Here is a 24,348-nt window from a genome sequence, read left to right as displayed (position 1 = left end):
AGCACCCCAGGGGAGCCGTGCGGCAGGACGGTGCCATGCTCAGGGTACCTCAGTCATGGACGAGATCACTGGTTAATTACTCCCCCCACCAACCTGGCTGGTCAGGAGCCAAACCGGTAACCTTTCGCCTACAAGTCTGACGCCCTAACCGCTTACCCATGACTGCCCATGAAGGAGTTCTTGGTCTGTAAGGTTTGAGGATCTCTGCTCTAAAACATGCTGTTTTCTATCATCCTAATATATGTCTTAGGTCTTCAGAATCTCCTCTACAGGGTAAAATGGCATTTAGTCATTATGCTGCAAAATGCTGGAACCAACTCCCTGTCCAAGTTAGAACTGCCCCAACAGTATCTTGTTTTAAAAATAAATTAAAAACATTTATTCCCATCTGCCTTTGCTGATCATGAGATCATGGTGATCATCTTCTATCCATAACACAATATTGTTTCTTTTTCTTCTCTTTGAATGACATTTCTGTACGATAATGTGCTATTAAGTAATTTTGATTGATTGATTGATTGATTGATTCACAGGTGGTGCGGACAGCGAGGACATCCACACCATCACGGTGGATAAGAGTGAGGACGGGCGGCTGGGCTTCAGCGTACGCGGCGGCTCCGAACACGGCCTCGGCATCTTCGTCAGCAAAGTGGAGGATAACAGCTCAGCAGGTACTATACGGAGGAGGGGAAAGAAGAGGAGGAGGAGGAGGAAGAGAGAAGGGAGATGGGAGGAGGAGGAGGACGGAGGAGGAGGAGGTGGAGAGAGGAGAGGAGGAGGGGAGATGGGAGGAGGAAGAAGAAGAGGAAGAGGAGGAGAGAGGGGAGATGGGAGGAGGAGGAGGACGGAGGAGGAGAAAGAGGAGGATGAGGAGAGGGGGGAGATGGGAGGAGGAGGAGGAGAAGAGAAGGGAGGAGGAGGAGCAAGAGGAGGAGAAAGGGGAGATGGGAGGAGGAGAAAGAGAATTGGACAATACACTTTAAAAAAAACAAGAAGGGCATATCATGAAAAGTGTGCTTGAAGCAGAGAGAGAGAGAGACAGAGAGAAAGAATTGTTCATTGCGTTTTGGGTGCGCATGTATATGTGGATGTGGATGTGGATGTGTTTGTATGCATTTGTGTACAAGAGAGAGAGAGAGAGAGAGAGAGAGAGAGAGAGATGCCCTAAATCAGTGGTTCCCAACCTATGGGTCGCGACCCCACCTATGGGTCGCCAAAGATCCTCAGAGGGGGTCGCAAAGCCCTCTTGATTTTGAGGGGTTTGATTTAAATACCATGATCTAGCGCCTAAATCATACTGCCTTACAAAGGCAAAGTGCAGAAACTACATATTTTGTCAAAATTGAGTTTAGCCTGAAAATGGTCTCTATTACACCTTCTTTATCTTGTGACAAAGCCTTATGGTCCACAAGTGTCCACAACGTGTCTTGTTGTTGATGTGAAATCTGCAGTAACTACAATATCCACCCTACTACCAAGGCTTTGTTGGCGCAGGTACTGCACTTTGAATTTACAGGGCAGCATACCACACATATAGTAACTGTCTGTGTCCTCTGTGCTGTTAGAGGAGGCTGGGCTGCTGGTGGGGGACAAGCTGGTGGCATTGGGAAGGGGCCAGCGATTCGATTATTTTCTATACTTAAGAATACCCCACGATACCATACGATCATCGGCTGTAGGATCGATGCATCGATACATACAGGGTGTGATTTGTCGGAAAACCAGAAGGGGGGATATGTTTCAGATTTTAAGCAATATCAATGGAATTACATTGAACTGTGATAAAATCATGTAGAAAAAGTGGCGATATCAAGACCAGAAGGGGGGACAATCACCCCCATCCCCCCCCTACAAATCGCACCCTGCACATACATATTGATTATTATTTACACCTCTACCCGTGTGTTGTGTCCTTTAGAGGAGGCTGGGCTGCTGGTGGGGGACAAGCTGGTGGAGGTGAACGGCATCAGCCTGGAGAGCATCACCATGAGCAGCGCCGTCAAGGTGCTCACCGGCAACCACCGGCTCAGGATGGTGGTGCGGCGCGTGGGGAAGGTGCCCGGCATACGCTACTCCAAGGAGAAGACCACATGGTGAGTGGTAGCCTGGCTCTCGCGAGATCCCTAGTGCTTCGTGCATCTTCGTTACACTTCGTGAAAATCCATCTGCTTGAGAACCAGGTTAGGTGAGAGGGTGGTGGCCTCTCAATCAAGCCAGGTTGTGTGTTTGTGTGTATGAGAATGAGATAGAGAGAGAGAGAGAGAGAGAGAGAGAGAGAGAGAGAGAGAGAGAGAGAAACAGGATGGTGGTGCGGCGCGTGGGGAAGGTGCCCGGCATACGCTACTCCAAGGAGAAGACCACATGGTGAGTGGGTGGGGGCCTTTCAATCAAGCCAGGTCGTGTGTTTGTGTGTATGAGAATGAGAGTAAGAGAGAAAGAACAAGAGAGAGAGAGAGAAACAGGATGGTGGTGCAGCATTTATGAGTTGTGGCCTCTCAATCAAGCCAGGTTGTGTGTTTGTGTGTATGAGAATGAGATAGAGAGAGAGAGAAAGATAAAGAACGAGAGAGAGAGAGAGAAAGAACGAGAGGGAGAGAGAGTGTTGGCATGGTTGACATTAGGGGTGTAAATAATAATAATCGTTTTGAATCGATGCATCAATCCTACAGCCCACAATTCAATTTATTGATTCATCTCAAGAGAATCGATTAATCATTATTAATCGATTAAGCAATTTTTGTAATTATTGGACTCATTTTACGAGGCATTTTATTTTGCCCATGCAGCAATAATAATACTGATCACAAGAAAGATGCCCCTCAAATGAAATGCATGCAGATATTTCAGTTTTTGTTGATTTATTTAACATTTTACACATAAGCCAAGCCTGTAAGATAAAAAAAATAGAAATGAATCGAAGCGTGGAGCAATCTTAAGTATCAAAAACAATCAAATCGTTGGCCTAAAAAAATCAATATTGAATCAAATGGCCATGAAGGGTGTTATTTACACCCCTAGTTGGCATGGCGTGGCTGAGGAGGGCTTAGCATGGTGATGGCATAGCTACACTGTTCTAGTAGCCCCTTAATGCACGCCGTACTACTTCCTGTGGCAAGCTGTATTAGTAATTGAAAATGTAACTACCATAGTACTACAATACTACGATATAACACAGGGCCTGTAGTAATGCACTACGACTTGGTCATTGCCATTCTGGACACACTGTGTCTTCATGGGTGTGTTAAACAGCTGGTTGAACCAGTTTGAACGCCAGTTGTGCGATTCCCAGCTCCACTTTTCACATTCTAATCTGTCTTGCTAGGGTTACTTCATTACAATGCTGATCAGACACTGAATATGTATTTATTCCTGAGGAGGAACAATGGCAAGTTTGATGATTAATGACGGCCCATCACTGCTCAGGCATGCCTGTCATACTGATGGATGAGGAGCGATGTAAAGGAACTGTCAGTGAGTTACTAAAAACTGTGTCTGCCATGCATGTGTGTGTGTGTGTGTGTGTGTGTGTGTGTGTGTGTGTGTGTGTGTGTGTGTGTGTGTGTGTGTGTGTGTGTGTGTGTGTGTGTGTGTGTGTGTGTGTGTGTGTGTGTGTGTGTGTGTTAGGGTGGACCTGATCCACCGGCGCATGGTGGTGGAGGAGACGGGCCGCACCCCCTCGGAGTCCAGCTCAGACAGCGGGGCCCTGCGGCGCATCGTCCACCTCTACACCACCTCCGACGACTACTGCCTCGGCTTCAACATCCGCGGGGGCAAGGAGTTCGGCCTCGGCATCTACGTCTCCAAGTAGGTCTTTCTCTGTCCATCACTCTCTCTCTCTCTCCCACTCTCTCTCTCTCTCTCTCTCTCTCTCTCCTCTTTCTACTGTCTGTCTCTCTCTCTTTCTCTCTCTCCAAGTTGTTCGTCCTCGACATCTACGTCTCCAAGTACTTGTAGGTCTCTCTCCCTTTCTCTCTCTCTCTCTCTCTCTACTCTAGCTGGGGAGATTTGCCTCTGATTATCAGCCTGTAATCCTCTCTGTATGGACTAATCACCCCCACAGAAGGCTATAGGCGTATTATATGGGGACTGCAGTTGTACAGTTGTACTGTACCATAGGTGCTGGTGTTGTTGTTGTCTAATAGATTTTCCACACCCCTTGGATTTAAGCCCTCTGTGTTTGCGTTTGTGTTTGGCAAGCGTTTTTTGTTTGATTTGCAGCTTAGCTGAAATGAATGATTCTTTCTGAATGGTTGTATGGGTCTGAAATGCATTCACACTTACAAAAAAGCCTGTACACATATACTTATATTGTCTTACCATAAATATTTGCAAAATAAGACTGATTTTATAACGACATTACGTAAACTGTACAAGACATGGAAGCCAACCGGGGGGGTGGGGGGGGGGCATCATTGCATGCATTGGGTGATGGGGCTTTTCAAAATGACTTTGTCCCGGGCCCGGCCTAAGCTGTCAGCGGCCCTGGTACGAGGTAGCAGCAGAACACTCCTCTCAAGTTGTATTGAGAAAGAAACGGTAATATTTTCAGTTTGAGCCAAGAAGACTTTTTATTGAAATGCAGGTACAGGTGTGAGGCAGGAGAAGGTGAATCAATTAACAAAATTCAAGGGACACCGCACACTGCTTACTTGTCTTTACTTTATTTTTCGGAGCGAACAACGCGTTTCGCCCAATGCGTCATCAGGTTCGCTCTATCTAAGAATTTATCTATGTAACAATTTTCTAGTTTCTCCTTCTCGGTTAGTCAATGGTTCCCAAACTGGGGGTCAGGACCCCTGGGGGGCTCGTGGAGGTACTGCAGGGGGGTCATGGGCAGAAGGGATTTTGAATAAAAGCAGGAAATCCACAGGTTAACAGCAAACATAATTCTATAAATTGATTAGTAAGAGTATTCACTTCTATTGTAATCAGATATATTTGCTGTCCTGTGATTCTCTAGCATTTTTAGTGTACAAACTGCTAATGGAAAATCTAGCAACATTAGTGGACACAAAAAAATGCTCAGAATATTGGAGGGGGAGGGGGGAGGTGTCATGGAAATATTCTTAGATCCTACAGGGGGTCCTGCTGAAAAAGTTTGAGATTAAACTAAACTTTTTAGCCCTTTAAGACATGATGTTGGCTTGATTATGTCCTCTTTTGAAAGTCGCTTTGGTTATAAAGCGTCTGCCAAATGCAATGTAATGTAATGTAATGTAATGTAATGTTATAAATTAGCTGTTACCAGATTGGCAATGACCACGTAGTGCATCACTTAAGGCCCTGTGTTATGTTATATAATAGTGTTGTGGTACTATGGTAATTAACTTTTCATGGCTATTACAGCGTGCCACTGGAGGTACGGCGTGCATTAAAGGGGTATGCCACTATTTTGGGGCTTAATACAGTTAAAATCGTTGGCCAGGGTTTATAAAGGTGGTAAAGTGTCTTATTTTTCATGTAAGCTATTGTCTTGCTTTAAGACAAGTTAAAAGAGGGAGCATGTCGCTAAGCTAGTGAAAGTCAATGGATCCGTGTAGCATGAGTTTAAAAAGTTTAGTATGTATTGAATTATCAGTGATGATCTTACTGTGTTGTGCTGTGCTCTGCTCCATTCCCCGTGCAGGCTGGACCCAGGTGGCCTGGCGGAGCAGCACGGCATTAAAATGGGCGATCAGATACTGGCGGCCAACGGAGTCAGCTTCGAGGACATCACCCATAGCAACGCCGTGGAGGTGCTGAAGAGCTACACGCACATCATGCTCACCATCAGGGTGAGTCTGGCATCCTCTCACAACTCTCTCTCTCTCTCTCTCTCTCTCTCTCTCTCTCTCTCTCTCTCTCTCTCTCTCTCTCTCTCTCTCTCTCTGTCAGCTCACTTCAATGTTCTACTTCCAAGCATCCTCGCAATCATTGTCATTCTGTCACAGCTCTCTCTCTCTTTTTCTCTCTCTCTCTGTGTCACCTCACTTCAACATTCTACTTCCGAAATCATCGCAGTCATTGCTCTAGGTCTGTGTCAGGCATCTCTTTAAAGTTTTGGTCTTTGAAAAAATAGCTGACGATGTGTTAGAAATCATTGTATCGTCATGCTCTTTTTTAAAATTCTCTTTGAGATGATTCATTCCCATTGACTCTTTTGTAATTTTGTAATTATTATTTAATGCGACAAGAAGGCTCACACAGGCTGCTGACTCTGAGAGGTTATGAAAAGATTTCCAAGCGGCTCCCACTGAAAGCTGCAACTCTAGAGAAAGAAAAAAAAAACGTCTGTCTGTCTCCTTCCTCCCAGACATTCAATGCTTCACCTCAAACTCACCCCTGTGTGAAAGCTCCCAGATGGCCTGGCAATAAGTGTATAATTGGAGATCTGCTGTTGCACTCTTGCCACGTTTACCCTACCGCTACACTGCACGCTAATACTTAAAAAAAAGCAATACAATCAAAATAAATTAAAAATCAGAAGAAAAACTCATCCAGGATGTCTAAAACAGTTGGCATTAGTGCAATGCAAATGATATGAGAGATGGGCGGAAAAAAAGTCCTTGAATGCTTATGTAAGTGCAATTGAGTTTGAAAACCATAACTAAGACTGAGGTTTTCATCATTGGCAAACAAAGCATTTTTAACAAGGAGGCGCACTACCCTCCGTATGGAGGGTGTGTTTGTGAGTGAGTGAGTGAGTGAGTGAGTGAGTGAGTGAGAGAGTGAGTGAGTGAGTGAGTGAGTGAGTGAGTGAGTGAGTGAGTGAGTGAGTGAGTGAGTGAGTGAGTGAGTGAGTGAGTGAGTGAGTGAGTGAGTGAGTGAGTAGCTGAGTGAGTGAGTGAGTGGCTGAGTGAGTCATTGACGTAAATTTGTCTGATTGTATTTTTGAGATTTGTGAGCACACCAATGGGTAGAAATGGGCTGGAGGGGTTTAGGTGGGTGCAGTGTCAGTGGCGGCCGACCAGATGGAAAATGTTGAAGTATCGTACCAAAACCTCGAAATTACAGTTTTTGGGGTCTTTTGGAAAAAGATTATTGTACACGAACCAGGTGCTTGCTTTACTGTAAGTCAACTGAATGAAACACCATGTGTTTTTGATCGTGCAGAGGACAACAAAAGTATGGTACAAATATGATAATGTGTAGAGAGTTACTTGTGCACAATCCCTGGTGCTGAACAAAAAGATTCCGTATTTTTTGAAAAAAGGTTTGCACACTCCTTTGGATTTTTTTCTTCTTTAAATTATTTTTTCTTCTTTTTATTCATTCATTCAATGGCAATGACGTTTCGACCTCTCGGTCTTCCTCAGATTCTAAGGAAGACCGAGAGGTCGAAACGTCATTGCCATTGAATGAATGAATGAATGAATAAAAAGAAGAAAAAATTATTTCAAGAAGAAGAAAAAACAAAGGAGTGTGCAAACCTTTTTTCAAAAAACAAGTATGATAATGATCGCACATCTGGCAACACTGGTTGGCTGTGAGCTGGCTGAGTTGAGAGAGTTGACAGTGGGCAGGTGAATGGGCAATGGGCTCATGCGACTCAGTGCCTTGGAGGTGAAATTAAGAAGATCAACCCCATTGCGCAGTGCATATGTTTTAAAACCTAGGTTAAATAACCTTACTGTTGCCAAAAATGTGATGGCTATGTCTTAATCAGTCAGTTAATGTAATGTCATAGCAATATTGTTATGATTTAGTTAAGTATTTTCTGCAAATAGTGAATAGGCCCACCGGCTGCCCCATCTGCAGTAAGAAGCTACGATGGCGTGGGGCCCCTAGGCTACTCAACTGTTTTTTCAATGTTGCATTTGTAATTTTTCACTTTTGACCTATCAGGGGCCTCCCTGGCAGGTGGGGGACCCTATGCTGCAGCCATATCTAGCCTGTGTGGCTTCCTGGCAGCTGGGGGCCCTAGGCTGCAGCCATATCCTGTTGAGGGCCCCTAGCCTGTGGGGGCCCTAGGCTGCAGCCATATCTAGCCTGTGTGCGTTAACCCAGCCCTGGTGGTGGTGGTGGTGGCGGCAGGTGAATGGATCAGTGGGCTCGTGCGGTTGAGTGCCTCGGAGGTGGGAGGGCGTGCGTGTGGATCGGTGAGGGAGCGAGTGGGTGAGTGAGTGAGTGAGAGAGTGAGTAGATCACTGGGTGGGTGACTGTATCGGTGTCTGTGGGCGTTGCGGCTGACTGGCTTGCAGGTGGGCAGCATGCATGACTGGACTGGCCCATAAGGCATACAGGGCAGTTGCCCGGTGGACTGTTGATGATTTTTTTTGGCCTGCTCTTCCCCTCAATTTAGTGGTATCCAGTCCTCATGCCACCACAGCTGACCTCTCCGAGTCAGATTTAGGTAGATATTCATTTTGGCCGCTGTGGTCAAAATAGCTCGTAATAGATCACTGAAAATGTTGTCATGGGCTTCATTGTCTTTTACATTACATTGCGTTGCATTTAGCTGACGCTTTCATTTATTCAAAGCGACTTACATTTTGTTATTTGTCAGGGTTTGGTTACAGTCCCTGGAGCAATGTGGGGTTAGGTGCCTTGCTCAAGGGCACTTCAGCCATGGATGGAGATGCAGGGAGAGATCAGGGAGGATTAAAACCTGCAACCCCTTGATTGAAAGACCAAGGGCCTCATTTATAAAACTTTGCGGAAGAAATGCGCCAAAAGATGGCGCTTGTACGAAACTCAGGATGTGCGTGCGCAAGAAAATATTCAGATTTATAAAGCATGGCGCACGCACGTTCCACGTCGATTTCCCTTTATAAATCCCAACTGACTCTGAAGTTGCGGCACATGTGCGCACCTGTGGACACACCCATAATTATCTATGAATATTCAGTGAAACGCCCAAAATGAATATTTATATCTGTGGACGGCGTGCGGAAAGCAGACGAGATTAGATAGGCCTAGAGACCGTTGGGCAATGTGGAGTGGTTAAGTTTGGGAAGTCGTAGCCTACAAAAAACAAAATCCTTTGAATTGCAGCATGTGAATGGTTATGTTCGCAAAAGTCACGCTATACCAGAAGTAAAAAAATAAATAAAATAAGGATGGCATGGACATGAACCTGCCAAGTCATGGACATGTTATGTAGTATTAATTGAGTTGTGGACAAGGGGGCAAATAGCTGCGTCAAGGAAACATCTCACATGGCATGTCCCCATGTGAAATTCACTGGCAGAAAATCTCGCTCTCGTCTCGTGGTCGTCTCATCGCATCTCATATGCACCGGGTTTACCGCTGGTCACTGCGCGCAGCTGTCTGCTTTCAGTTCAAAGCGACGCCCCAACTCTCGGTCGACATATCCACAGACAGCATGACATCTATGGCCATTTTCTAGTCTGTAGGCCTATTTATTCAATGTATGTATTATAAACGTGCATTATCAGTGTATAAGGCCAGCAGTATTAGAAATGCACACCTCTGCTCATTTGCTGACGAACCGCACGAAAAAGAAATGGCATGCAACAACAGAAACGTCCATCAGTAGGCCTATGGCACTTGGCTGTATGCTTGTCTGTATGCCGAATGGCTGAGAAAATCAACCATTATCTTTCTATTAGTACAGCTGCACTTGGGACTCGAGCAGATGATTCTGCAACTGGCTTAAATGTGGGCAGAGTCGCAACGCACAAACGATTATAGCCTACAGATAGGCTACTGGAAAGGTCTGTGAGTGATTTTTTTTTAGGGTATTTCCAAATGTAATGTAGGCCTACCCTAAATATAAACTTTGGAGCGTCGGTTACTTCCTTACAAAACATGGATGTGGCTATGGATAGGCCAGGTAGGTCTAAGCTTAGCCTACTAATTATTTTCCACTATTACCAAACAAACAACCACATTTTTCGTTGCGAACTGGATTAATGTTAAAGTGGCTATCGTGATACGTGACCTCCGTTTTTTCCCCCTACCAATTTCGGGTCGTTCTTCCAGCTACCTCCCGAGGTCGCGCTTTCCGCCGTTTGGTCTTTTCTTTAGGGCGTACGCATGGGTAAAACTTTGCGTGGAGCTGCACATGTTTACCGCCAAGTTCTTTTTCTATAAATACCACACCTTGCGGTGAACTTGGCGTGCGCAGTCTTTTGTGCGTACGCACCCGTTATAAATAAGACCCCAAATCTCTAACCACGAGGTTAGAGCTGCCTACGGCCTTTCTCAATGCCGGGGGGACCGGTCTTGGCTGATAATGCCCGCGCTGATTTTTTGAAAATTTTGAAATGTTGTCATCATGGGCTTCATTGTCTTTCCAAATGCCGGGGGGACCCTTGGCTGATAATACCCAGACTGATTTTTTGCCCCAGCCCAGCCCTGGCAGCATGTGGGTGTGAGTTGCAGTGCGGGTAGCAGAGGGCAGACAGCTGGCACATGGCCGCCCGCCCCCAGCCACGGTTGCCAGATGAGACTGATGATTTCTAGCCCAAAAAAATGCTCAAAACCCGCCTGGAAGCACTAAATCCCCCCCAATTCTGTTGATTTCTATGACCAAAAATAAGCCAAAAAACCCATTTTTACCATTTTTACCCGCAGATGGCCATCCTAAGCAGCCCAATTGGGCGGTAAAACCGCCAAATCTGGCAACACTGCCCCCAGCATTCCCACTGAGAAGGCCGGGCCCGCTCTCTCTCTCTCTCTCTCTCTCTCTCTCTCTCCCTCTCTCTCTCCATGTCTCGGGTTTCCCCTGTGAGAAACGGCCCAAGGCTGTGCATTATTCACAAGGCAGGCGAGGGATCAGGTGGTAATCAGCAGAAAGCCTCGTCTTACTATATGTCTTTCCTTAAGACCCATCAAACTCTCTCCCCCCCTCTCCCCCGTAACCCCCCTCCCACCCTAACTCCAACCCCAACACACATACTAGACGTCACATAAATACAGCTGCCCTGGACAACCATAGCTCACCACAACCATCCGGTCACTATGCAGTGATACAAACGTCAGCACAGAGCATGTGATCTGCATGTACTAGAGTGCGATATTATGCCCATTGCCCACCCATGAAGTGCGAGAGGCTAGCTGCTGCGACACTGGGACTCAGTAGTTTGACGCCGTTTCAGTACTTACGTGGTATGTCACATGGTAATCAAACATTTCTAACAAGCAATTTAGGGTTAGGGTTAGGGTTAGGGTTAAAGTTAGGGTTAAGGTTAGGGTTAGGGTTAGTCTTAGGTTTAGGTTTAGGGTTAAAGTAAGGATTAGGGTTAGGGTCGTATGACATAAGCCGTACCGAAAGGGCGTCGAATTAGTGAGTCCCCTGCGAGACTGCTGCTGCGAGAGGCTAGCTACGAGAGGCTAGCTAGCTGCAAGAGGCTAGCTGACTGTGGTGTGTGTTTCTTACCAACTAGCTCAAGTGCCATCTGTCATCGTCCGCTTTGTGGGCTGGCACAGAAGGAGATGCCAGCCCCGTGACTCCTTCCTGACCTCGCGACCAAGGTCTCTCCTTCACTTGAACTGCGTCCTGCCCCCATTGTCCTCCTTAGAGTTCTCAACGGGCCTGAAAATGTCAACCCGACCCTACCTGGCCCGTGGCTTTTAAAGCCAGAGCCCGATGTTACCCGACACATCACTAGAATTATCTAACCGAACCCGGCCCGAGGCCCGAAGTCGGGGGTCGAGTTTCCCCACGTTATCCTATGGAGAATGACGGGTTGTGGTGGGTCTTTAAGGGCACTTATGTGCAGTAAATTGCATAACCCACTTAAAAACCTAGTGAAAAGATATTTTCCACAATAGAAACATAGCCTAATATGAAATGGGGAAACGTTCTTGCTATTTAAGCAGAATCATCCACAGCGCGATTTCAATAACCGCCTCTTCACGGCAACAACAATCATCCACCTTTTGTTTTGACTTCTAAATGTAGGCTTAGGCTACTACATTTCCACCCCGTGTATCTGATTAAATGTAGGCTACGTGAAGTTGCCCCTCCCTCCTTGTTTGTTCATATGCGTGGATGAGATGGAAAGCCTGGCTGTGCCAAACATTGTTTAAAAGTTTCATAAAATGTTGGTCGGCACACAAGGTTTTGGACATACTAATTTCTAGTGGCACCTGGGCTACGGTTGGTGCATTGATCAGCCATGTAGCCTAGGTGAGAGGATGAGATCTTCCTCGGCTGGCGAGCGCTCCGCATGTGTGTGCGCCCCAAGACCCGACAGTTGCTTAAAAGTCAATTTGAGCACGAAAACAGCAAAGACAAGGTGATATTTCATTCAAACAGGGCCTACACGCTCCAAATAAAACATTTGCTGAGGGGATTTTCAACCAGACCGCAGCGCGAGCAGACAGTCAGTGTGAAAAGCCAAGTCTACCGGCACCTTCGCTGCCGCTCGCTTACCATCGGTGCACGAGCCATTTAAATAGTGAAGTGGCATATCGCAACAGCACATGCGGATTAGCCAAATTATATGCAACAAAGTCGCCAACAAAGCGTGGATTTAACGTTTAATACGCATATGCCAACGTTGTGTGAATACGTGGAAAGGATAACCTAATTGGAAAGCCACTGTCCTTTCTAGTAGCCTATGTAGAAGACCGCTTCGGTTTCGTTTCACCTCATGGGGAAAACATAATTTCATGCACTGCATTTTCTGAGACTACTAAGCAATAAAGTTAGCGATCAAACTAAAAATATTGGTTGTTGTCATTACAGCATTTAATATGCTAGGCCTACTATGGCTGTTGTTTAAAATAGTCATTGGATTGCCAACCGTACCTTGTAGGCTATTAAGAAGCAAAAGTATGGTTCCATGAGCTGACATGGGACTCAATATCGTTAAAATTGCATCTAAGAACTTTTTTCCCGTTTTTAGTAGTTTGCGTAATTGTAGCCAATGTAGTTTTTCTGTGCGTTCCGGGACCTCTTTCCAACTCATCATCGCTGTGATGTGATGTTTGTTTTGCGTTCTGGTACCTTGTGATTTACAAATTAAGCACTGCGCAAGGTTGCATGCAGCAGCCTGCCAGACCTTCGTTACGCAGGCCTACATATATTTAGATAGATAGATTCTAGCTTTACTGACCAATCAAGGGGAAATTCGCCATGATTCACGGTAAACAGCACTGATTTTTTTTTTTTTTCACTGGGCGGAAAAGATTGAGCCCGCGGACCGACCCGACCCGAGCCATATGCTTATATTTTCGACCCGAACCCGGCCCGAACCCAAAGGGCCCGTCGGGTTTTTCGGGCTGACCCGACCCGTTGAGAACTCTAGTCCTCCTGCTTTCTAGCCTCTCCTCCTGTTTGCATATGTCAAAGATCTATGTAACAGGGTTAGCACAGAAGTTTGAAATTGCGTTTGACCAATGTGTGTGTGTGGTGGGCAGGGGTGTTGTTCAGGGGGGTAAAGTGTGTCTGAGTCACCAGGGCCCCATGTACGTACAGTTGTGCTCATATGTTTACATACCCCAGCAGAATATACGCTTTCTCTGCGATTTCTCACCAAATATGAAGGATTACACAAAACCTTTTTTTTTGACTCGTTGCTAGTGACTGGCTTAAGATATTTATTAGCAATTTTTTGTGTTTACTTTTTCAAAAGCATGATCACAACCCAAACTACCCAAATGACCCTGTTCAAAAGTTTACATACCCTAGTTTCTGATGCTGAATATGGCCCTGTTTAACATCAGGGATTGCTCTAAATTGTTTGTGGTAGTTGTGGATAAAGCTCTTAATGTTCTCAGATGACAAAACAGCACATTCTTCTTGGTAGAATGGTTATTTCCTATAATATCTTTGGGTGTCTTGCTGGAACCTCACATTTGAGGTTTCCCCTGAGTGGCTCAATGATGTTGAGATCAGGAGAGTGAGATGGTCGCTCAAAAACCTTCATTTTATTCTATCTGAAGCTAATGACGGGTTGATTTGGCTTTCTGTGTCGAAATATTGTCATGTTGGCACTGTTGGAATTTCAATTCAGAAATGCAATATGAGGGGGTTTGGTTGGAATCAAGCCATTGGGCAAGGGAATCATTGCATTGCAATGATCATTGCAAGGGAAATTGTTCAGGAGGCATAGGACAACCAAAAAATAACTTTAGGTGAAATATAGGACAACATGAAAAAATGTTTTAAACTGTACAGCAAAGAGGCACTTGAGGAAAGATGGGCTGTTGGGGGTTGCCAGGAGAAAGCCATTACTACAAAAATGCAAACATGTTATTTTGCATATGATACACCAAATAGCATAGTGAGAAGCATCAGAATGCCTGTGACAAAGTCATTTGGATAAATTAGATCAATATGGAACTTTTTTCAGCCACTATTAACAGTACCATTTGGAGAACAGTCAACGGAGCCTATGATGAAAGTTACACCATGCCCTCCTGTGAAACATGGTCATGGACCACTGATGTCATGGGGACATCTGAGTTACAAATGCACTATTACTTTTGGTCCATACTCGCAGAATGATTAATACATTGCCCTGTGGAAAATACTGGAGGAAACTTGACACTCATCAGCCTTGAAACTGCACATGGTCCATTGTTTGGACATGCCAACATGACAATATTTCAACACAGAAAGCCAAATCAACCCGTCATTAGCTTCAGAAAGAATAAAATGATGTTTTTGAGTGACCGGCTTACTCTCCTGATCTCAACATCATTGAGCCATTCAGGGGAAACCTCAAATGTGAGGTTCCAGCAAGACACCCAATAATTTTATAGGAAACAACCATTCTGCCAGGAAGAATGTGCTGTTTTGTCATCTGAGAACATTAAAAGCCTTATCCACAGCTACCACAAACAATTTAGAGCGGTCCCTGATGTTAAACAGGGCCATATTCAGCATCAGAAACTAGGGTATGTAAACTTTTGAACAGGGTCATTTGGGTAGTTTGAGTTGTGATCATGCTTTTTAAAGAGTAAACACAGAAGATTGCTAATAAATATCTTAAGCCAGTCACTAGCAATGAGTGAAAAAAAAGGTTTTGTGTAATCCTTCATACTTTGTGAGAAATTGCCAAGAAAGCATATATTCTGCTGGGGTATGTAAACATATGAGCACCACTGTATATAGGGGGCCCACAGATAGTCCGATTTATGAAGATATATGGCTAGGGGGGCCCATTGGAGCTGATTGTACATAGGGCCCATCATTTGCTGCTACACCCCTGAAGGTGGGTTCTGCAAGGAGGTGTCAAAGACCGCTTGAGTAACGTAGGCATCTCATCTGTGCCCTGGGGTTGGCCCATTGGTCCGACAGCCCATTAGTCGGATAGATGTGCGTGACACAATGTGGGTACGTCACTTCAGACAAAAAAATACCAACATGATCTCCACAAATTCTGTGCTCCTGGACACGGATGTTAAGGGCACAAAATCCGTGTCCAGGAGCACGGATTTTGCCAAAATTCCGTGCTCCTGGACACGGAATTGTTTTCCGTGCTCCTGGACACGGAATTGTTTTCCGTGATGGACACAGAGAAGTGCTCTCTCTATAGGCTACTCCCACAGCTCTATGTTTCCACAGTCTTGTGTTTTCTCAGGATTTTTTTTATTTCAAATATTTTTTCTCTTTTTTTCCCTTACTGACAGGTTAGGGTTAGGGATTGTTTTGGTCTGGGCACAGCTAGTTTTCTTTCATTCATTATGAATTTGATAGCCTAGCAACCAACTGGAAAAGGTATTTCTCAAAAATATGTCTTTAATGACAGGTTAAGGTTAGGGAATGTTTTGGTCAGGGCACAACTTAAATTGCTATAGCATTATTTTGTTTAGGACTAGCATTTGGTATGTATTTTCTAATGATAGAGTTACACAGTGCTGTGGTAATAGCCTATAGAAAGCACTTCCGTGTGCCCATCACGGAAAACAATTCTGTGTCCAGGAGCACGGAAAACAATTCCGTGTCCAGGAGCACGGAATTTTGGCAAAATCCGTGCTCCTGGACACAGATTTCATGTCCTTAACATTCGTGTCCAGGAGCACGGAATTTTTGGAGATCAGGCTGAAAAGTACACAGGCATACACTTGCCACTTGACTCGCACTAATGGGCTGCGATGTCTTCCAGCATCAGAGGGAACATTGTGAACACAGGATGAGCTGTGAAACATTGTGCACGTTCATTATTTTGTTTTATTATGTTTACAACTCCTGTACAGGACAAGTCATTTTACACCTGAACCACTAGCCTACTTAGCTACCGTATACACTCCTATGCTTACTGCTTCCCTTCAGTGCTCTTGGCAGAATTGCTCACAGAGTTAGACATGTTGCAAACACACACACACACACACACACACACACACACACACACACACACACACACACACACACACACACACACACACACACACACACACACACACACACACACACACACACACACACACACAGACACACACAAACACACACACACACACACACACACACACACACAAACACACACACACACACACACACTTACTTTTACAAATACTTTTGTGTCCCCCACTACCCCACTCAGACCATAGAAAGACGAGTAATGAATAGGCTGTTACAGTAACGCAACAGCAGACAGCAGCCTCTAGCATGCCGTAAGGGGATTATGCTGACCTGAACAAGTTTTAGGTGTTTGTACTAGAGATGCACAGGATCCAAGATCCGGTTCCGGATCCGGCAGGATAATATGGTTTTTCACAGGATCCGGATCCGGCAGGATCTTAAGCAGTGGATCTGGTATCCGGCAGGATCCTAAAAATCAGGATCCAGTGCATCTCTAGTTTGTACAAAGCACATGAAACTTCTGCTTCTGGTACCTTTGGAGAAGCGGCAGCCCTTCCTCAGTCAGTCACAGGTATAGATCTGGAACAAATAAGCAGCAGGGAGGGAGAACCTCTCTATGACCCTGCACTAATATTATATTATAATATATATTATATAATACCAACTGTGAGTGTGAGCAGAAGGACCTGTGGAACAGAGTGCGGTGGTGGGGCTGCCCGCAGGCCTTTCTAAGGTGCTGTTTCCACGTAGCAGGATATTTTTTTAGCAGAGTACTTTTTTCTCCTGTTGAGGTGTAAACGCAACATGTGGATAAAAATAAATCCTCTGTTGTAACAAATGCGTTTCAGCCCCCTAAACAGGATATTTTTTTCTCCTGCTTTCTATGGATTTTAAATATCTGCTACGTAGGAACGCCAAAACCAATGCAAAACCAATGCAAAACCAATCCACATATAAAAAATATCCAGCTACGTGGAAACGGCACCTAAAGTCTCTTTTGTTACTGCTAGAGGAGAGATGCTGCACGCTCTTCGTTGCTGAATTAAGTAAACTCCAATGTGCCAGTGCCCTTGGAGTTAAAAGACAAAGTCCATTCCTCAAAACTTGGTGGTTGTTGGGCCTACTTCAGGCAACTCTTGTATAGAGACAGGTAGTAGTGGGTATTTGTTGCAATGAAAAACCCTTTATTTTAAACTGGGGTATATATCTAAAAACGCCAACTGGTTTCAACCACACCGGGTCCTCATCAGGGCTTGACATCAGGGCATTACTCTTGCCTCGGAACTATGTGTCCAAGGCAACCAAGTTGGGGCGTCTGGTTAAAACGGCACTGAAGATTGTTGGTCGCCAAGATCAGGGAGGGATATATGTAGTCCCTCTATGAACAGTCAGTGCTCAGGGAGGCACTGAAGACTCTAGAGGACCCCACACATGTTCTGCATCATGAATGCACCCTGCTACCCTCAGGTAGACGCTTCAGGACATTGAACGGCACACTCAACAAATATAAGAACTCCTTTACCGCACGAATAGACCAGGTGCAATGCGATTCAAGCGACAGAGAGATACGAGCGATTGAAGAGACTACAGTATGTCCGTTACAAGCAGAAGGCAAAGCATTCAAACATTATCATTGGCTGTGGTCACTGACCTCTCTACAGTCATTGGCTGTCGCGGTTTGTCGCCGAACCGCGTCATAGAAAGTCGAAAGGATTTCAACTTCAAACTGTCACGCTCGTCGCGCAAATCGCTCTAGTCTCCAGAATTTGTCTCGCGACTCAATACAAAGTCAAATACTTCCGTCGCTCGCCTCGCTCTTGTCGCGGTAGGTGTATTTGTGCGGATATCCTGACTGCCATAAGAATGCTTAATGACAGATAGACATGCCATGCACATGTCAGTGCACAGTTTCATGTTTTTTTTTTAAATGTTTTGTATGTTTTTTTATGTTAATGGTGTATGCTGGATGTGAATACTGAGACAAATTTCCCCCCTGGGGACAATAAAGTACACTTTACTACTTTACTCTACTGCCCTACCCCCCATTCTTAATGTTTTAGACATTGTTTACTTATTATTCTTTGTCGCCAGTGAATCAGGGTCGCCTGAAATCGGGTCACCAAATGTAGCAGTCGAGTGCCCATCGGATTAAGCAACGGCTGGGCATAGAGTCACTCTTGCTCTAGATTACAGCCATGATAGACAGTTGGCAGACTTCAAATGGGATGTTATCAGGGCCAGATTAATGCACAGGCTAGATATGGCTGCAGCCTAGGGGCCCCCACCTGCCAGGGGGCCCCTGATTGGTCAAAAGTGAGAAATTGCAGAATTATGACAAGATGCAATATTGAAATATTCATCTGTCATGTTGAGTACAGTTGGTAGACGTGTTGTCCCTAATTCCTAGCATGTAATTATGACACTGTCCATGTAAATTTGTCACAAAATTTGCTTTCCGAGGGGCCCCACATCAACTTGTAGCCTAGGGGCCAGGCCATCTTAATCCAGCCCTGGATGTTATGGTGGATGGATTTTTAACTGCGTGGCTACTTTCTTTCTTTCTTTCTTTCTTTCTTTCGTTCTTTCTTTCGTTCTTTCTTTCTTTCTTTCTCACAGGAGGCGGGAAGATATCCGGCTTACAAAGAGATGATTGCGGAGTACAGCTGGCTTAATAAATGTACAGTACAGTTCACATTCTTTTGTCTCTCTCCATAATAATAACTTTGTGTTCTGTTTGTAAAACCTAATACTGTCACATTATGCACTCGACACATTTACAAATTAAGGTCGCACAGTAAGTTTGGAAAATTTATTTTGCTTGGACACAGGATGCTCAAAAAACTCCTCTTGTAACACTGCCTTAAAAATTAAAATCCAATATCAGAAATGTGCAGATCAAATCAAGATATACTGTGGGCCTACATTCAGAGATTTTACAGTAATCTGCAAAATCAGCCATTAGCCACACTTGACCATTGACCTTGAGTGATATTACATTAGACATATTTGACCTTTGCTTGACAACATGTTTTGAAGATTGAGATTTCATTATTTTATGTTGTGAAACATCCAGGATTATTGCATGAGATTAAAGGTTAACGGTCATATTTATCATCTCCACAAGGTCAGGACAATTCCCCTTTCGATGAGAGGATAGACACAGGCTTTGTAGTAGTTTTGACTTGGGTAAATGTAATCATACCCAGTGGTAAAAGTCAAATACAGTTCACAGTCATGAAGATGCCCGGCTGGGCAGATGACTGTAATATATAAAGGTCACTCTATGTTCCAGTCATGTTCCAGTTTCATTTTGCATACTTGCATACAGCATTAGAACCACCATGAGTGAGAATTTTGTGTTCAAATTGGAAACCAAAAGTGTTGAATTCAGATTCAACTGTACACTGCTGTTACCAATTAAAACAATCACCAATTAAAACACTGTTGTTACCAATTAAAACAATCACCAATTAAAACATGGTTGTTACCAATTTAAACAATCACCAATTAAAACACTGTTGTTACCAATTAAATCAATTAACCAATTAAAACAATCACTACCCCTACTTCCTGTTTCCGTAGTGGCCAATGGTCTGGCTCCGTCCTCCCAGGGTTCGGACTCCTTCTCGTCCGCCTCGTCCCTCTCCTCGGGCACGCCCCTCTCCTCCCTGAGCGGCCTCTCCCAGGTCATGTTCCCGCCGTTGCACAACGAGATGGTGGACGTCTGCATCTCCACCGAGGACCACCGCTCGCGGAGACAAAGCTTCGACCGGGCCGAGATGGCCATCCAGACGGACACCCCTCCCCCTCCGCTGGGCTTCGGCGGCGGGGACCGCTCGGAGGCCTCCAGCCCCGTGGAGACCAGCCGGACGGTGGGGGAGACCACCCTGCTGAAGGACACGGTGATCCGGACGGCCAGCTTCGGGAGGCGAGGGCCGGGGGGGGTGGTGCAGGGGGTGGTGCAGGGGGGGGCAGGCCATCCGGGGGCGGGGGCGGGGGCGGGGGCGGGGGCGAGGGCTCAGCGGGGCAGGACGTTCTCGGCCGGGGAGAAGGAGACGCTGGACTCGGCCAAGACGGCGGTGCTGGTGGCGCTCAGCAAGCCGCGCCGGCCCCTACGCCGCTCCCAGAGCCACATCACCGTGTCAGGTCAGACCATGTACCACACATTACATTACATTACATTGCATTACATTACATTACATTACATTACATTGCATTGCATTGCATTGCATTGCATTGCATTACATTACATTACATTGCATTGCATTGCATTGCATTGCATTGCATTGCATTGCATTACATTACATTGCATTTGGCAAACACTTTTTTTCACCAAAGCGACTTATAATCAAGGACATAATCATAGCCGACATCACTAGTTAAAACACAGTGCACAGGAAATATATAGAGCAATAAGTGCAGATGCTACAGTAAGTAGGGGTAATTGTTTTTAAAGGTACACACCTGACCCAGGGCCAGATTAAGATGGCCTGGGGTCCCTAGGCTACAGGTTGCTGTAATTATATTATAATTATATATCATAATTAACTATTATAATTATGAGCTAGGAATTAAGGATAACATGTCTACCAACTGTACTCAACACAGCAGATGATTTTTTTTTTGGACAACCAGAGGCCCTCCGGCAGGTGGGGGCCCCTAGGCTGCAGCCATATCTAACCTGTGGGGGGACTCTGGCAGGTGGGCCCCCCTAGGCTGCAGTCTTAATCTGGCCCTGACTGGGGCTGAATATTATGGCTGCCCTATAATAACATATGGTAAATAGATTTATTTTTATAGTGTTAGCTAATAGCGTGGCTAACTGTTAGTTTTTAAGTTTTATTAGATGGCTGAGAAGTGATAAGAGAGATGTCCTGTTGCCTCTTTAGCAACCCTCCCTCCACCCCTCCCTCCCCCCTTCCCTCTTGTGCCAATCCTCCATGACTAAAATACTGCAGTCTTTCGTCTTCTGGATTCTATCCCCTCATCTGTCATGATTGTCAGGGCATTGCACCAACTTGCTCTCTCTCTCACACAGAATTTTTATCTAATTTCTCTCTGTCTTTCTCTCTCTCTCTCTCTCTCTCTCTCTCTCTCTCTCTCTCTCTCCATCTCTCTCTCTCTCTTTCTCTCTCTCTCTCTCTCTCTCTCTCTCTCTCTCTCTCTCTCTCTCTCTTTCTCTCCCCTCCTCTCTCCCTCTCTCTGTCTCTCTCTATCTATCTACCTATCTCTGCACTTATTCCCTCTGTGTCTGTCTCTTTTACTGCTCTCTATTTTCCTCTCTTTTCTCTCATTCGTTTCCCCCTTTTCCCCTCTCCTTCTGTCAGAGCTGGGGTGCATTTATCAAAACCAAAGTTGCTTACTACTTTAGCTGCTTTGTTGTTTTCAATGCATTTTCCCATTGGCAACTACCAAAGTTGCTAACAGGCTAACAACTTCTCTTTTGAGAAATGAACCCCTGCATTACTATGCAGCGTTTTGCCCTCTGAAGAGAGTTTACTGTTGAGAGAGGACGGCATCTGTCCTCGTGAGGGATGTCCTCTCAATATTCATCCCGAGTCCCCTGCATCATCCTATTGTGTTAACCCTCAGCACCCAGGGCCGATTACAACAGCCCCCAGCCCCCAGCCGCAGCCAGGGCCTAGGACAAAGTCATCTCAAAGGGTCCCCCAGCCCCATAGATCCAATGTATTGAGGTCCCAATTTTGGGCCCCCTATCTCCCTGGGCCCTGGGACAACTGTCCCCTTTGTCCCCCCTTTACGTCACCCCTGACCCTCAGCACCAGGGCCGATTACAACAGCCTCCAGCCGCAGCCAGGGCCCCGGACAAACTCATCTCAAAGGAGTCCCCCAGCCTCATAGATCCAATGTAATGAGGGCCCTGGGATAACTGTCCCCTTTGCTGCCCCCAGCCGCAGCCAGGGCCCAGGACAAAGTCATCTGAAAGGGTCCTCTTCTCTATACATGCAGTACAATGCAGTCAGTAAAGACCCAATTCTGGGTCCCCTCTCTCTCCCTGGGCCTGGGTCAATTACCTGTTTGCCCCCCGGCCCCCGAGCCCCCCGTCTGGACTTCCCTGGTCAGCACCACTACCACTACTCAGGGGTGTCGTACACGGGGGTAAAGTGTGACTGAGTCACCAGGGCCCCATGCATATAGAGGGCCCACACACATTTCGAATGATGTATGATATATGGCCAGAAGGGGCCCACAATTTTCTGCTACGCCCCTGCCACTACTACTGCAGCCACCACCACCACCCCTCAGCCTCAGCTCCCCCCCAGCCCCCAGCCATGGGTGGAGATAAATCCTTTAGGGTTTTCGGGCAGTTCAGCTCTTAATCAATGTGTTCTTGTTCAATTCACTTTTTCACAGCCCCCCCTCAATTGTCGACGTTGTAAGTGTATGTATTCTGTAAAAAAAAGTTAATCGGTTGCCCTGCATTTAATCATCTGATCCAAAAAAAGTTTGTTTTTCTGCACTGTATTATGTGAGTCTCTTGCTATGAAACTGTTGCAGGGGTGGAACTTAAACTTTTCCCCCACCAGTCACTGTGGCAGGTAGATTCTAAAATCTACCAGTCACTCACAATTTCTACCAGTCACAATTTTTACCAGTTCATATTCAACCGTTCCAAACATTGTAATGCCAAGTAAGATCATTTTCTGATCAATACTTTTGTTTCAGAGATCATAAATTCAGTTATTGTGATGCCACTAACTCTTTTCATTACCAATTTACTTAAACCTTTGATGTTGGATGCTGCGTATAATTCAGCATTAACCCAGGCACCTGTAAAAAAAAATTCACCCGTCAAGGTGACTGGTGGGTAGACATATTTCACCCGACACAGACCAAATTCACCCGTCATTGGCACGTGCCATTGGCAGTGCACCTGGTGGGTTTATACCTCGGGCCTTTAGAAAAAAAAAAGTCTTTCTTGAGGTGCTGGCTTCTTGTGCATACAAATGTTAAAGAAAATGAAAAGAATGCCGCGCACACACTGCTCCATGTTTTATTGGTGAAGTGACGTTTCGGCCGTCTGGCCTTCTTCAAACTTTTTATACCTCAGGCCTTGCCTGTAAATGTTTGGACAGATTTGTCAATGTGATTTACCTTGTACATAAGGTATATTGTACAAATACAATATATTGTATATTGTATATTGTAAAGCACTTTGTGGCTGTTTTGTCTGTGAAAGGCGCTATACAAATACACTTTACTTTACCTTATTTACTTACTTACTTACTTACTTACTTACTTACTATACTCGATGCACAAGCAGTGGCAGAGCAGTGCTCCGTACTTTGTTGGAACCAGTGTGTGGAGGCCCTAACACTGCAAATTTGACACTGTACTATATATGAAATTTTGTTGGAAAATTGTGTATATCCATTATCTAGAATGCACACATAGGTGATAGGTGACCTCTGAGCAGTCATTTCCAAAAATGAAATGCGAAAGTCAAAAATGGTGGATTACAGTACACCTTTTTGTAACGAAACCCATCATACGTTTCTCTACAGAAGACAAGCTGAAGAAGAAGCATCAGCAGCAGCAGAAGGAGAAGTCGTCTGGAGGAGGCGACAGAGGAGGAGGAGGAGGAGGCAGCACCACGCTGCAGCGCTCCAAGACCTTCGTCAGCCTCCTCTTCAAGGGCGGCAGGCGGAGGGAGAGGGAGAGGGAGGAGAGGGAGGCGTCCAGGGATGGAGGAGGAGGAGCTGCGGAGAGACACAGGGGGAGCGCCAGATCACCCAATCGCTCAGAGAAAGGTAAGGAAGACTCTTGATTTATGTCTGATGAAGGGCAAGCTGCCTGAAACATCACATTTCAATAAGGGAAACGGGAGCTTGGTGTGCAGACTTAATTTTCAGTTTTCATGTTTCTTTGCTAGTCCTGCACACAAATTTATTTTTGAGATTGATGTGCATGGATGTGTTTTTTTCTTTGTTAAAGGGACACTGCAGGAAATGGTCAAAAAAGGTACTGCAGCTATGCTGCTCATTGAAACTGGGCTGTCTATTGCCAAATATGATCTTTATATGAAAGTTTACTAAGTAATACACAAATATTTCCTAGTATGGCCTATGTACAGTCATTTTTGCAGCTAAAAATGGCTATTTTTGGAAATTCAAAATGGCGGATCATGG

The 24,348-nt window shown here is 45.4% G+C and overlaps 1 protein-coding gene across 1 annotated transcript in view; it reads left to right on the top strand.

Annotated features, from left to right (window-relative positions):
* The window catches only part of pdzd7a (PDZ domain containing 7a), a 69,844-nt gene that overhangs the window by 5,360 nt on the left and 40,136 nt on the right, over positions 1-24,348 (top strand). The window contains exons 2-9 of the mRNA XM_063191290.1: positions 534-671; positions 1,919-2,093; positions 3,625-3,804; positions 5,627-5,774; positions 18,815-18,875; positions 19,781-20,154; positions 20,221-20,344; positions 23,725-23,970. Of these exons, the coding sequence (XP_063047360.1) occupies positions 534-671; positions 1,919-2,093; positions 3,625-3,804; positions 5,627-5,774; positions 18,815-18,875; positions 19,781-20,154; positions 20,221-20,344; positions 23,725-23,970 (1,446 nt within the window). The remainder of the gene's footprint in view (positions 1-533; positions 672-1,918; positions 2,094-3,624; positions 3,805-5,626; positions 5,775-18,814; positions 18,876-19,780; positions 20,155-20,220; positions 20,345-23,724; positions 23,971-24,348) is intronic.

The sequence above is a fragment of the Engraulis encrasicolus genome, chromosome 24 (genome assembly GCF_034702125.1).
Source record: "Engraulis encrasicolus isolate BLACKSEA-1 chromosome 24, IST_EnEncr_1.0, whole genome shotgun sequence".
NCBI classification, from domain to species: domain Eukaryota; kingdom Metazoa; phylum Chordata; class Actinopteri; order Clupeiformes; family Engraulidae; genus Engraulis; species Engraulis encrasicolus.
Note: the sequence above shows the minus strand (reverse complement) of the source record. Positions and strands in the feature narration are given on the sequence as shown.